The sequence below is a fragment of the Centruroides sculpturatus genome, unplaced genomic scaffold, assembly GCF_000671375.1.
Source record: "Centruroides sculpturatus isolate CEXI.00-Female unplaced genomic scaffold, Cexi_2.0 scaffold32, whole genome shotgun sequence".
In the NCBI taxonomy this organism is placed as follows: Eukaryota; Metazoa; Arthropoda; class Arachnida; order Scorpiones; family Buthidae; genus Centruroides; species Centruroides sculpturatus.
The window spans coordinates 703,271-717,561 of record NW_019384445.1 but is presented as its reverse complement, the minus strand read 5'-3'; the positions used below and the strand labels follow the sequence as shown (position 1 = coordinate 717,561).

The 14,291-nt window shown below is 29.0% G+C and overlaps 1 protein-coding gene across 3 annotated transcripts in view; it reads right to left on the bottom strand.

The window, feature by feature from the left end:
- Positions 1–6,914: 6,914 nt before the first annotated feature.
- Positions 6,915–14,291, bottom strand: part of LOC111620354 (major facilitator superfamily domain-containing protein 9-like) — a 16,935-nt gene continuing 9,558 nt past the window's right edge. For all 3 annotated transcript variants that reach the window (XM_023362273.1, XM_023362274.1, XM_023362272.1), the window contains exons 4-6: positions 8,169–8,298; positions 7,872–8,081; positions 6,915–7,780 (exon numbers count right to left, since the gene is read on the bottom strand). In XM_023362273.1, the coding sequence (XP_023218041.1) occupies positions 7,113–7,780; positions 7,872–8,081; positions 8,169–8,298 (1,008 nt within the window). In that variant the 3' untranslated portion in view covers positions 6,915–7,112. The remainder of the gene's footprint in view (positions 7,781–7,871; positions 8,082–8,168; positions 8,299–14,291) is intronic.

The window sequence follows — 14,291 nt, the reverse complement described above, 5'->3', positions numbered from 1 at the left end:
AACAGAGAATAAACTGCCCAAATACCCTTAAACAAAGGAAAAGTACGTCCTTTATGAAGGCATAGAGCCTTTACTACATGAAAATGAAAATTAATGAATACACTGTGTACAGTAATTTACCTGATAAGACAGACCTCAGAAAAATACTTTATGAGAGCTTTTATACTTTTATAAAGCTGTCTATAATGAAAATTAATTAACTAAGGATTTTTTTGCCCTGCCAGGGTGTGGCCAAGTTATCCGGAGTGCCGGGTTATCGAGAGCCAAGTTTTCGAGGTTCTACTGTAGTGTAGAACCAATGGCAAAAATATGTGCTGCTGTCGAGCCCAACATTATGGAAAGTGGGATGAGGGTTAATGGAATAAGGCAACGTAATATTTGGGCGATCTGGCCAAGGATACGACTGATTAGACTTTAATTTAAAATATATGCTCTCCTTTTTAGTAGTGTTTTTCTCTTGTATATCATACTTTTCCTGATCACAGTAATCATGCCGGTCATCTATAATTCCGTTCTGGAGAAAATTTTCAAATTGAAATAATGTAACTTCCGGTCTTATATAGTTAATCGGGGCCTTCTGTCCGTAGGCTCTCTATATCTAGTCTCAACTTTCATCTCTCTAACTCTGTTCTCGAGATTAAGGAAGGACAGACAAATAGACAGACAGACGCCAGTGGGAATTTATTGGTCTGCAATTTCAAAATTGCAACCCGAAAATTTTTATTGTTTTTTCTATTATTTTCTATTGATTTACTTACCGGTATTTTTAAGTACTTTTTGAGAAAGGAGTTAAAAGAACAACCTAAATATAAAATTTGAAAACCTCGCTTATAATTCGATTGCAATTTGAAAAAATTGTAGATCTATAAATTTCCACTGTCGTCCGTCTGTCTGTCCTTCCTTAATCTCGAGAACGGAGTTAGATAGATGATTTTTTAAAATTTATTTGTTAATTAATACAAACAAATGTTTTATTGTGACATAGTCACAATGTCGGGATGCAATTTTTAATCAAATTTTTAATTTATTTAATTCACAGGAATGACAGACAGATTTTCAAATTTTTTCAAATTGCAGTTCAATTATTTTGAAATTAATACATATTTGAAATTACACAATTGAAATAACATATGTTACTGTTCTCTCGTAATTAACATCATATATGTTTTGAGTTTTTCGTAATCTATTTATAAAAATCCATTAATTTAGATGATTTGTGATTTATATTAATATATATTACCAATATTTACAAAAAAAATCCCGCCAAATTGTATGAATCATTTGTTATATGCAGCAGATATTTTTGCGTATTGATACTTAAGTCAATTCGTTTTGTTGAATAGTGTACTGTACACTATTTTACGTTATTTTGACATCATCCATATATCTTGTATTGGAGAAGTGTAAAATGATGTTAAATTGCGGATGTGAGGATCCGAATCCAGACTTTCAGTATATTTATATCATTACATCATAATATCACATCGTAGCTATACTTTCGTTAAATAACTGTCATCTTTTACATCTGGGAGCTAAACATCTGTTAAGTTCTCAGGCCTAATAACGACGCTTTCTCATCACTTTTCGACCTAATATCTCGATTTCAACAGTACAACATTAAAACAGAACAACAGAGTGACGCAGTCGTCGCCCCGTCCTCGAAGAGATCAGTCGCAAGTTCCGTATCTTTTTTTGTGTGCGTTGTGCTTTTCACTGGACCATCGGCCTTATTTAAGTGTCTATTCTCTGGATTAACACCTAACTGGACTAACTTCGTTGTCAAGACCTACTAGCAACTCACTAAAACTCAAGGTATTAATCGCCACGCGCAACTTCTGTAAACTCTCTCTCTCGAGAACCGCGGAACTGTAACCGAAATCTTAGATCCATTTTAATGTCTATTATATATATATCTAATATCAATTGTAGCAAAGATCTCTAACAGCTAGCATATTTAAAATCGATATATTTTATATCCTGTATGGCCTATAGTTACCAATTAAACAGTTGTTACGTTTCATCGTCTCTGAATAAGTCACTTCCGGCACGCTGTCTCTCCCTCCATCCCGAATCCGTTCGCTCACACACGCGACTGCTCACACGCCCGAACGAAACGGTTTCCGTGTCCGACGAGACGCGGTGGTGTCATCCTGACAGGGGCATTGAAGAGGTGCCAACCCTTCGGTCAAATGTAAAAGTAAAATTGTTTTAAGCAGTTATGAACAGTGCCGTAACAAGAGCAGTGCCAGCGGTGCCCAGACACAAGGCGCAGAAATGACCTGGACCAAGTTTTGGGTCATAGTTTTGCGGCGTAGTAACAGAAGCTCGTACCGGGCGCATAAAAGGCTAGTTACGGCGCTGGTTATGAAACCTTTGGCCTATATTCTTCAGAGGTGTTATACTGTACAAACATGGATATAGGTTAACAAACATAGTAGAAATAAGGCTCTCTAAAAGGCGAGGTCCCAATTATGGTCGAGTTCATCTATGAATTAATGAGTGTGTGCGTGTTAGCATCTATTTTGCATTATATCCCAGGACTGGATGAACTAAAAATTTTGAAAGTTGGAATGGGTTATTTCTATGGTTGGGGCATTGATATTATATATTGGTGGTTAAAGGTCAAGGAGGTGCGAGATAGAGAGGTCGTGTAGTATCTCGAGTGGGGTCGGACTTAATGAAAAATTTTATATTCTAAATATAAAACACGAAGGGAATTTTATATTATTATTCTAGAATTTTTTCTCAACTCAATTACTGTATTTTTAGTATATTCACAATATAACTGAATAGCCTTTCTAACACTGTATAGAGCAGACTGTAATTTAATTCTATGCATGCAATATTATTTTCAATTTAATTAATTGTTATACATTTTAACATTTACATTTTATTATTAAACTTTGCATCTCATCTCATATAATAAATAACGTGTCAATATTATATGCGTTTAGGGAATTGAAAGTAAAGCACTTGTCACCACTCGTAACTTAACTCATTTCTCAATTTTAAATAATTAATTTTATATTTATGTCATTTGTATATTAATAAAGTGACATGAATCTTTAATAAATAAAATATCTCAGACGAGTTAAGAAACTAATTTGATTTAAACTAAATTAAATTAAATTAGAAATTTTTTTCTAGATTTATCGATCTTCTATTGAATGTGTATGGAAAAATATTTACACTTACTTATTCTATCAGTTGTTTTCATTAAATTATTATTTATTTATATAATATGCCTCTCTAGAATTTTACGGGGGTGGTCCGAAAAGTCAGTTAACTGTTTTTTGCAAGAAGTTTAGCAACTTTTTTGTTTCGAATATTTTTTTATAAGTAAAAAAATATTCGAATAAGACAGAAATTTACATTTTAATTCATATTTTAAATTTATTTAATTTAAGATATATGCTCAAAATACCTCAAATTAGTAATGTCTTGTCCTTGTACTGTACTGTACTGTACAGTACATAATACTTCTATTAGAAATAACTATGCCTGTCATCTATCTAACTCCTTTCAGGAAAAAATTTTTTAATTAAAATAACGTCACTTCCGGTTTGCATCGGAAGGTCATATATAGTTAATCAAGGGCCTCCTGCCCCTAAGATTTCCGTATCTGGTCTCGGTTTTCATTTATTTAACACCGTTCTCGAGATTAATTTATTAAGGAAGGACAAACAGGCAAACGACAATGGGAATTTATAGATCTAGAATTTTTCGAAATTGCATCCCAAGAGTCTCATTTATTAACTTATGCTATCGTCTTTCAAAAAAGCAAGAGCCGTAATCTTAATACTGTAAAACTATAAACAATGGCCACTGACAGGAACATAAAAATATGTTCGTTGTTCTAAAGTTATTTTGTATGTATTTTTGTTAAAAAGAAAAAATGGAACAAATTTCTTTTTAAATGTTGTCCATGTTTCCAGAAACATAGAGACTGTTCCTGGAAACATTGAAACTGTTCCTCTTCTGACGTCTAACAAAAGTCTACCCCTTCAAAACCTTCCCTTTAAGGCCACTTCTAGACAGTGCCCGTGTTCCCGGAAACATGTGCACTGTTTAGAAGTGGGGTTCGACTGTATCTAACAGCTGAAACTGAAATCAAACTACCAGTAAAGGGCTGTCTATAAATGACGTCCACACTGGAAGGGTGGACGTCATTCATGGACATTCCCTGGATGCATTCTGTAAATCGATTTAAAATAATTTTTTGGGCATTTCTGTTTATTTGTCTCGGGTTTTTCTCTAGAATTTTTGAAAATTTGTTTCAGAATAATCTAAGTAATTTTTTCAGTGAGAAAGTTATTAGTAAAATGACCAGATACTGAAATGTAAAAAGCCGGGCGTTAATGGGCACTTCGGCGTGACGTAAGAAATGAGTCATATGATCAATTTCGGATCTTATATTATCTTACGGATTAATTAATAAACATAGCCAAACTTCGATTTAGCGCCAGCCTTAATTGATACTGAATTGAGTTTGACGCTAAACTGAAATTCAAACAATACGAAATATACATAGTAATGATACAAGTAGCCCATGTAAAACAATGGTAGATATACAAGATTGCGTGCTTTGTTAATAACGTTTGCAATGCAAAAAACTATATTTACAGATACTGAAGGGTTTTCCATTTAATATTTAGTGAAGATCCGTTCGAATTCGCGCTTTTTCGGAATGGCACAGTACCCAGATCTATCTGTACTTTTATTCAGATATTAATTACTGCTCGCTTGTAACGATAACGCAGTTCTATTATTGTATTACCTTAATTAAATATGCTTCGTTTGATCATTATGAATTAGCATTTTGTAGCTAGTCAATTCGGATGTTGTGATGATTAATTTTATCTTTGAAATTAAATTTCAAACAGAAATTAATCTCATGATACGATTTTCCAAGTAGACCTTTCACATTCTACAACATGGTAAGTTATGCTTGGAATTTAAAACCCCATTATACTGCGGTTCATAACGAATCTATTATTATTTTTGAACTAAATACATGACTTTTATCAAATAAATAATTAAATGCCATTTTTTCAATTTTTGGTATTCCTTAGTAATTTATATCTCTTTCTTATACAATTTCTATCAAAAATGAACTTTATAACGATTATTACAGTTAAACATAAATGCATTCTTAAAATGTTTTATCAATACAGTATAGCCTATATGAATTACAAAGGAATACTGTATAGTTGCTTCAAATGATTCTTCTGTTTTAGAATATAGTCTGTTTTTTCCATAAATTTATAATGTTTGATTCAATTGTGTTGATTGATTGTTAAACTCTAGCACTCTTATTCTTATAATTTTCAATCATTTAGAGTATGTCTCAATCAGATAAATGAACCTTATAATTTCATAAATTTTTAAGGATATTTGAGATAACTTTAAAAACTTTGTTTGCTCTACTCTAGTTTGACAAGTTTCATCTCAATTTGTAGCAATAAATATATAAAAAGTAAACCACTTAGAGGTATGATATATTTCCAAATAGCTTATTCTCTTATATTCATCTCTATTTCATTCAGATTAGGAAAATTAATTTTTATTCTGCTCTTAATATTTTTAACAATTACCATCATCCAGCTAATACAGGATGAGTGGAATGTCAGTTGAAACCTTTTCATTCCAAAAGTACTGGAGTTATATTAAGTAGTTAAATAGGAAATCACATATGCTTGATTGGATGAGACCTTATTGTTGACTTTGAAAATCATTTTGGAATGAAAAGGGTGCATGTACGTAATTTTGACTCACCTTGTATACTAAATTTATATTCCATTATCTTATGAAGTTTTATAAAACAAATAAAAGAAAATGTTTTTCCTGATTTAAATAAAAGTTTTATTTGATATAATGCATTATTATTGAATTTGTTTCTAATATTTTTTATTATATTTATTTTAGTAATCAAATAAAAACAGATACATAAATGTTAGTACATAAATTATTAGTAGTTACTGATTACCAGTAATAAATTTCTTTTCCTGATGTCTTAATTTTTAGTTAGTCTAGTTTTGGCATTAATTCAAGCATACAATCAATATTTTAACATTATAATGCAATGTTTTCAACCTATTCACAACTTCATCATCCTAACTGGCATGCTTTAAATGAAGGGTACACTCCTTATGCAAATACTGAAAATGAATGGTAATGCACAAGGAAAACATGATAAACTTATTTTTATTATGTATTAACAATATCTTTGTAATAATGTATTCCATTAAAATGTTTCAGTATTTTTATATTACTCATGTTTCACAACACAGGAACAATAGATACCATACGCTTAACTGTAAAATAAAGCAGTTTAAATTGACTAAGGGGAAACTTGATCTTAGTATGAGTACAGATGTACAGTACTTAATATTCAGTGGTATTGCTGATAAGAAACTTACATTTTTTCCAACTATATTCAGCTTCTCTTTTCTTAATCTCTTACACAAAAAATTGTAAAATCTTCATATTTAAATTTTAAAACCTTGCAACACCTCCAATTACTGTCTGTGACACACCTGTGTTGCAACACTGGTTGAAAACCACTGTTATAATGGAAAACACACAAATTGTTTTTAAATCTAGCAACATTTATTACAAACATAAGTTTTAATTTTAGCTTAAATGGCCATCGTCACATTCTAGAATGGATTAAATCCAAAATTAAGCATTTTATAATAATTCAAATCATAATGAAATAATACATTGTCTTATTTAATATTGCACTGTTTTATAAGAAATAAAATTAACATTTTAATAAAAAGTTCTATAATTGTAATTTTAATTGTATTAAATATTTTATATGATTATACGCTGTTAATTGCTAATTAAAATAAAATTTTCAAGATAAACACCTTTTAAATGAGATAAAAAAAAATTTTATTAAATATATATGGATATCTATACATTTATTTACATATAGTATTAAATTCTGTTTATATTATTACAGTTTTGATAATTCATTTAAAGGCATACTGGGTATACTGGGAAAACTGTGGCAAAAATATTTTAACTTACACCAGTTAAACTTGCATATTTTAAAATAACAATTATTAGATTAAATAGCAATCTATATTTTTAATTGTAAATAACATTCAGTCACTCTTATAGGAAACTTTTTGGTTATTCCTGTTTAAAATTCCAATAAAAAAGATTCCAGTAATAGAGCAGCAAATTCCTGTAACACCCGGTCCAAATATGGTAACTTGTTGTGCAATTCCTGCCAAGACAGGTGCAATCATTCGAGAACCAGAAGTAATACTCTGTCCAACACCCACTACTTTTCCTTTTTCATTCTTCCTACACCTCTGCACAGTCAGACTAGTTACACAAACTCTTGCTATTGAGTTACTAACTGCAAATGGAATCAAAAATGCAATTAAACTAGGAAGTGTATTTGCAAAAGTTAGCCCAGTTAATGCAATCATTTGCAGAATTGCAACATGTTGTAGCAATGATGAGTGATGGAGATAAAATCTAGCAATGTATCCAATCAGAAATCCAGAGAGGGAACTTATGATACTGTAAAAAGAAACAACATATCCAATTGATTTTAAAGAAAGCCCAAGAGTTTTTGTTAAAGTGATAGTAAAATTGTTTCGATACACCAAAACTGCCAAACTGAGAAAGAATTTTACTAAAAATATATCCCAATAATTTTCCCAGTTCATCTGAGTAATTAGTTTCATAGCTTGAAAGGCTTCCTTTTCAACTTCATTTTCCTTAACTGGCTGAACAGTTGGTAAATAAATACAAATTAAAACTGAAAGAGTGAATAATATAAAATACTTTAGTTCAAAAGTAAACAATAAAATATTTTTACTAGAAACTGTCATAATTTTAAATATACTTACTAAAATTTATTAAGAATAATAAAGATGAAACTGAACATACAATTTCAAAACCATAAGGTACTTCAGAGAGATGTCCTCCTACAGTTGGTCCTACTATAAAACCCAAACTTGATATGGCATTAAATTTACCAAAAACATTAGGTTTTTGATTGTCTGGAGTTATATCCGCAAGATATGCTCTACTAAGGCTTTGGCTCTGTTTAAATATTCCTGTAAAATGTTTTTTTATTAGACACAAAAGTATTTTTTTAAATTATTGATTTTTAACTTAAATACTTTAAATCATTATGAATTCACCTAACAGAATCCGAGTTGATATGGCTATCCATAAATAAGAAGTAAGCCCAAGTACAAAATAATTAAAAGCAGCTATTATAACACAGATTAGTAATATTGGTTTTCTTCCTTTTGTATCACTCCAGTTTCCCTAAAAATAAACATTAAATTAATTTGAAGTGTTCTAATTTTAATGAAATATCAAATATTCTTTAAATCATAACAGGAAGCAGACTTAATAAAAAAGGATAAACATCTATGTTTACCAGAAACCTTTAAAATCATCTAGTTCATCACCAGCTAGCTTTTTAATAAAAGAATAAAGATGTTATTCTATTTTATTATGAACTGGGATTGTTTGAAAAATGTCTTTAGTTATAAAAAATACAGATGCCATATTTAAGACTGTTTATTGTTATGACTGGATGATGTAAGGAGTCATTCTTTAATGCTTTGAGCAAATGCGTATTAAATTATTAAATATATATTTAAATTTAACTATTATTAAAAAGCATTTATAACTTGTCTAAAATAAACTGATTCCTCCCAAAAATTAAGAATCTCATTTTATAAGACAATAAAAATATTTAAACATATTAAACAGACAAAACATTTAGTATACAGTATAACCAAACAACAAAATTTCTATACTATAAGATAGAGAAAGTTTATAGATCTATAATTTCAACATTAACAATGATCTGAAGGTAATATTTGTAATAAATTAAAAGAATTTAAGTTTTTTTTCTTCTCAAATTAGCAGCAGTTGTTTTAATTATATTTTTAGATTCTAAGATCATCAGCATGAATTTAATTTGACATAGATTATTTTAATATATTGCCTTGCATAAGAAAAAGCAAAATACTGAAATAATTCAATTATCATTAAACTTACATAATACATTTATCTATATTTAAATAATTTTTATTTATTTTCCTTAATTTTTTAATGGAATAATAAGAAAAAACTTTATAATGCAGTTTTGCACTTGATGAAGATCTGTTATTGTTCAGACAAACTTAATACGTAAATACAAAGTTTGTTTGTACTTTTGACAATATAAAATGTAAAACAAGACTAAAACTCAAAATATTTGTAAACGACCAGTTTTGATTTGTGTTTTTGATGATGTAAATCAATAAAAGATAAAATATATATATTGTTAAGTTGTTTCTGTGATAATAACAATTAAGATTTATTTTTAAAAACTGCAATTTAGTGTAATAACCAACACTTGGCACAACATTCATTTATTTCAGTTTTTGTTGATACGTGCTTATACACATGTTTCGGGCTTTGTTTCGTCCCTCTTCAGTCAATTAAAAATATATAAAATCAATTTTTACACACATCAAAACCCAACAAATGAATTTAAAAACTGTGAATTATACAATTAGCACATGACATATCTTTTAAAATCACAGATTCCATCTTTTGGCATATTTCCACAAGCAGGGATCATACACTATATATTGGACCATTTCAATTACCAGGCTGAAAATTTAATTCTACTTGGTACGTACAAAGCCTAGACTTTTGCAATTAAACTTTACTGGGCTTTGAAGACTTCTCAAACTTCTATTAAGTCTTATAAAAAGTAATACAGTAATATGAATGTTGTGCCAAGTGTTGGTTATTATGCTAAATTGCGGTTTTAAAAAATAAATAGGCCTATAAAGACACAACACGGTTTTGAAATTTGGAACAATTAAGATATGATAATGTAAGCAGAATAAATAAATGAATGACTGAATTATCTATTAAATTCCATTTGTGCATTTGAAAATTTAACAAAAAATAAACATAGCATTAAATGAATAAAAGATAATCATATACAGTGTTGAGTCTAGGCAGGTGCAACAAGTATACAGGCACAGGGCCATAGATCAAAGAGACCAATGAAATGGAGTATCAAAAGAATGATCAGTATTATATTTTAATTTTTAAATATATATGAAAATATAAAAATTGTTTATTGGCATTACTGATAAATACATTCAATTAACAAGTACGAGCACTTTTGACAGTATATAACCACCTCTTCAGGTAATATAGCAGATGGAACATTATAAATCTAGAGACAGAATACATTTTTAAATTGCTCTTTGTGCATGAGAATGGAACATAAAAATTTAACAATACAAAATTATATGCCATTACAAAATAAATGTAATAACATACAATGGCAATGGTTAACAAAATTAATATACACAGAAATAATTGATAATAATATAAAGAAAATTTAAACAAAATGTAAACACTGGAGCCTCCTTGTCACCAGTATGTTCTTGCTACATAATTGTGTGACCTGCAATTTTCACAAGTTGAACAATACAACCGATAACTCTGGAATATTGACTGTGGGAGAGTTGCATGGGAACATTGATATAATAAACAAAGACTCCCAAATGAACAAGATTCTCCTATCCCTAAGTTTCACTATTTTCAATAGTGAAACTTCTGACCAAAGAAAATCAAAGTTATATTCCACCACTTTTCCGGCTAGCTCTGTTGAATATCTCCTACGTGTAATATCTTCAAGATGTTCTGCTAGACAGACAAGAAGCATTCTGATAGTGGCACCTATATATAACAAATTTGACCCAGTTAGTGGATTTTGTAAAGATATGGCGTAAACTCCAGACTTTTCAAAGTGTAACACCATCCCTATCATTGCAAAGTGGGCTGGAGAACTATTGGTAATATATACCCAAAATGTTCTAAAAACTTGGTATATACATATAAAGAAGGGGGCCTAGGTACGGGATGGCTCATAACACAAAAACCAGTTCCTTCTTACGAAATAAAATGGATCATAGAAATAATGCATTTTTTACTTGATTGACTAAATAATTAAACTTGATGAGAGAATATCCAGCCCTGCACACTACTAATTTAATGTTGGTGAGCTCTTCATCAACAAACAGCTGGGAGGACAGGTACAAAATAGCCCTACATATAAGTGCTGTAATGGCTGAAGTTATGTACCTGGCAGGCTAGAAGGCAGTAGAAGAGTGATTTGATGAATTTGTGAAAAATGGAAAAGAAAAGTCCAATGGGAGATCTGTACACAAATAAATCCAAGAAAGAAATCTTTTTATCATTTCTTCCTCTTTAGTAAATGAGATGGTCAGGAAAACAGCCAACAAGAATTGTATAAATTGTAGAAACTATTCCTCTGAGCCATCCTAAGCTAGCAGCACATCAACCACATACAATAGATATAGATGAGGGTAATGTATACAAAGTGGTAATCAAAACACTTTGAATTCTATGGCTCTCATTACTAACTCAGCTAAAATAGCCAAAAAAGGCAAGCCACAGGCACTCCCTGTTTCTGCAAATAAAAACTACCATTGAAACAGAAATAGTTATTTTCAGTAACTAATAAAAGAGCCTCTCTTAAGCCCAGTATTTGTGGTATGGAATACCCATTCTCAATCAATAGTGTGTTTGTAAGCATGACCATCTCAAAATGGGGAACAGATGGGTATAATGAAATCACATCTATTTTGTAAAAACAACACAAATCTGTAGTATTAGTCCAATAATACTAGTTATAAGAGACTTTGCTCAAGAGCAGAAGAAACAATAAGATATGGGGTTACGAACTAGCACAGTAATTTTCTTAGCAAGATCCTTTTCTGAAAAATAGATTGGATGGGAACATTTAAAAAACAATCTGGGACACGCTATGCTGGCTGGTGGATCCAGGGGTCCAGATAATGCTCACATTACCCCTGGCATAGAGATAATCTTCTTTACTTTTCTCAAAATCACCAGAGTTGGATCTTCTCTTTGCAAAATTGGTCTCAACTGCAGTAGGAAGTCATTAGCCCTACATAGGAAATTGTCATTTTTGCAGAGACCAAAAGTCTAAGATTTAAATTGTTCAAGTAATTTGTCACCAACTTCTTGTCCTTTCCAGATGGAGACACAGGACATGGAAAATATGTACTAGAAATTTTTGTAAAAATGGATACCTCCAACTGGGTACATAATTCTTTCAGTTGATATCTTATAGACAGTTTTTATATTTTCATTTATTGTTAGTAAGTGGCATGACTTGTTTTTATTTAATTTTTAAATTTTAAATATTACCATAATGGAGTTGATTCCATAATGTTTTTGGTTAAAAATGAACTGACCATTTTCATTGTATGTTTTTATTTCCAAAATAGGGGGCCAAAATAAAATATTGTTGAGGACACATGAAAATCTAGGTACAATAATGATTAGATCAATAAATAATTATTATTTAAACTCACATAAACTTAATAATTTGTTAAAAATGTTGATAGATTTAATTTATAAATAAATTAATCTAATATTATGATAAACTTAATTTTAAATCTTTTTTAATGAATTTAATGATTAAAAATGATATTAAAAACAGCATTCATATACATTAATCGCATTACAAAAATAATCAATTATTAAGACATCCATTATTGGTTTATATTGTAAAAATTATATAAATAAAAATATACCAAATTAGATAATGTATTGCTTGCATGACATATTACGATCAATTCTAGGAGAAAATTTTGTAATTCTTTTAAATAAACAGTTCAAAATGATATTCCGTTGTTTATTATTTAGCAATCATCTAGCAATTCAAATCACAACAGACTTATTATGTAAGCACAAATGTAAAAATAATCAAATACATTTATTCATTATTATAACCAGACCTACTTTATATCAGCAGTATGGCTTTGAATTTTTAATATTAATATTTATAAGTTATCTCAGGAATAATATTCACAAACTCCTTAATCTGGCAAATTAGATAACATTAAAATTATATTAATAAACAAGTGCTGTTCAAAAAACATCAATTTTAATTAATTTTAAATATAAAATTTTAATATTTGTCTAATATATTTGATTTAAATTTATCATATTTATGTCAACTAATGAGACAAATATTTGAACAATGATTTACAAGATATTTATTAGCAATATCTAATTCATATTTGATAATTCTTTTTATTCATTCCAGACAACTATAGAGGTAGTTTCCAAAATCTATTCACAAGCAAGATTTTCAATAATAAAAATAGAATGTCAAGTGTTATTTAATAAAACCAAAATAGAATGTCAAATGTCAAAAGAATAATATGATACTGATACTTTTCTCAAACAATATTCAATCATAGGCATATTCAGAGATGTAATAATGAGTGGTCTCAGGCTGAAGTTCTAAATATCAATAACTATAAATAGAAAGTTTCATTGCTTACATTTTTTCACAATATCCTAAAAGGAAACATTAAATCACCAATTTAAGGAACTTTGTGGTTAGAACAAAGAATTATCATGGCATTAATCTTTGATAGGTCTCAAATGTTTTTGGTGTCTTGTGCATATCAGAATACAAAAAAAAAATTTTAGAACAAATGAAATCTCTGAAACAAAAGATGTAAATTCTTAATGAGATATTTTAAATTTTTAAAAATCATTTTTATCTCATTAAAATGAAATCTATTAATGCATAACAAAACAAGGGCACCAAAAAAGTATCATAAATTAATAATTTATTTATGAATGTGACAAATGAACCAAAATATTGTAATTAGTAACAATGTAATTTGTTAAATATCATAAAACAAAATTTCTGATTATCATGATGTAAATTTAAATAACTACATAATTTTTATATGTGAACTAGTAATAAATTTGTATCTCAATCTAAGAAAATTCTCCAATTATTATATCAAGAGAATAAGTGAATAATTAAAATTATTTTTTAAGTAATTTTTTTCTCTTTAGCTTATCCCAAGGCACCCATAAATAAATATTCTATTTGGCCAGATTCCAAGAATGTTTATATATTCCTGACTTAGATTATTTGTTATTTTTTAAATAAATTTAATATTTTGTAACCAAAACATTTATATAACAAAAATAAAATTTAAATATAAAATATTTTTAATAATCAACATTGAATATAGAAAATTTATAAATAATATTATATTTTTATACTCATTTTGTATACAGTTAATGTCTAGAAAAATAATAAAAATTCCTGTATTAGTTTAATTAAAACTGTATATCAGTGTTTCTCAACGGGGGTGATATCACCCCCATGTGGGCATTTTTCCATGTTGAGGGGGGCGATTAGTAACAATTTATATTTT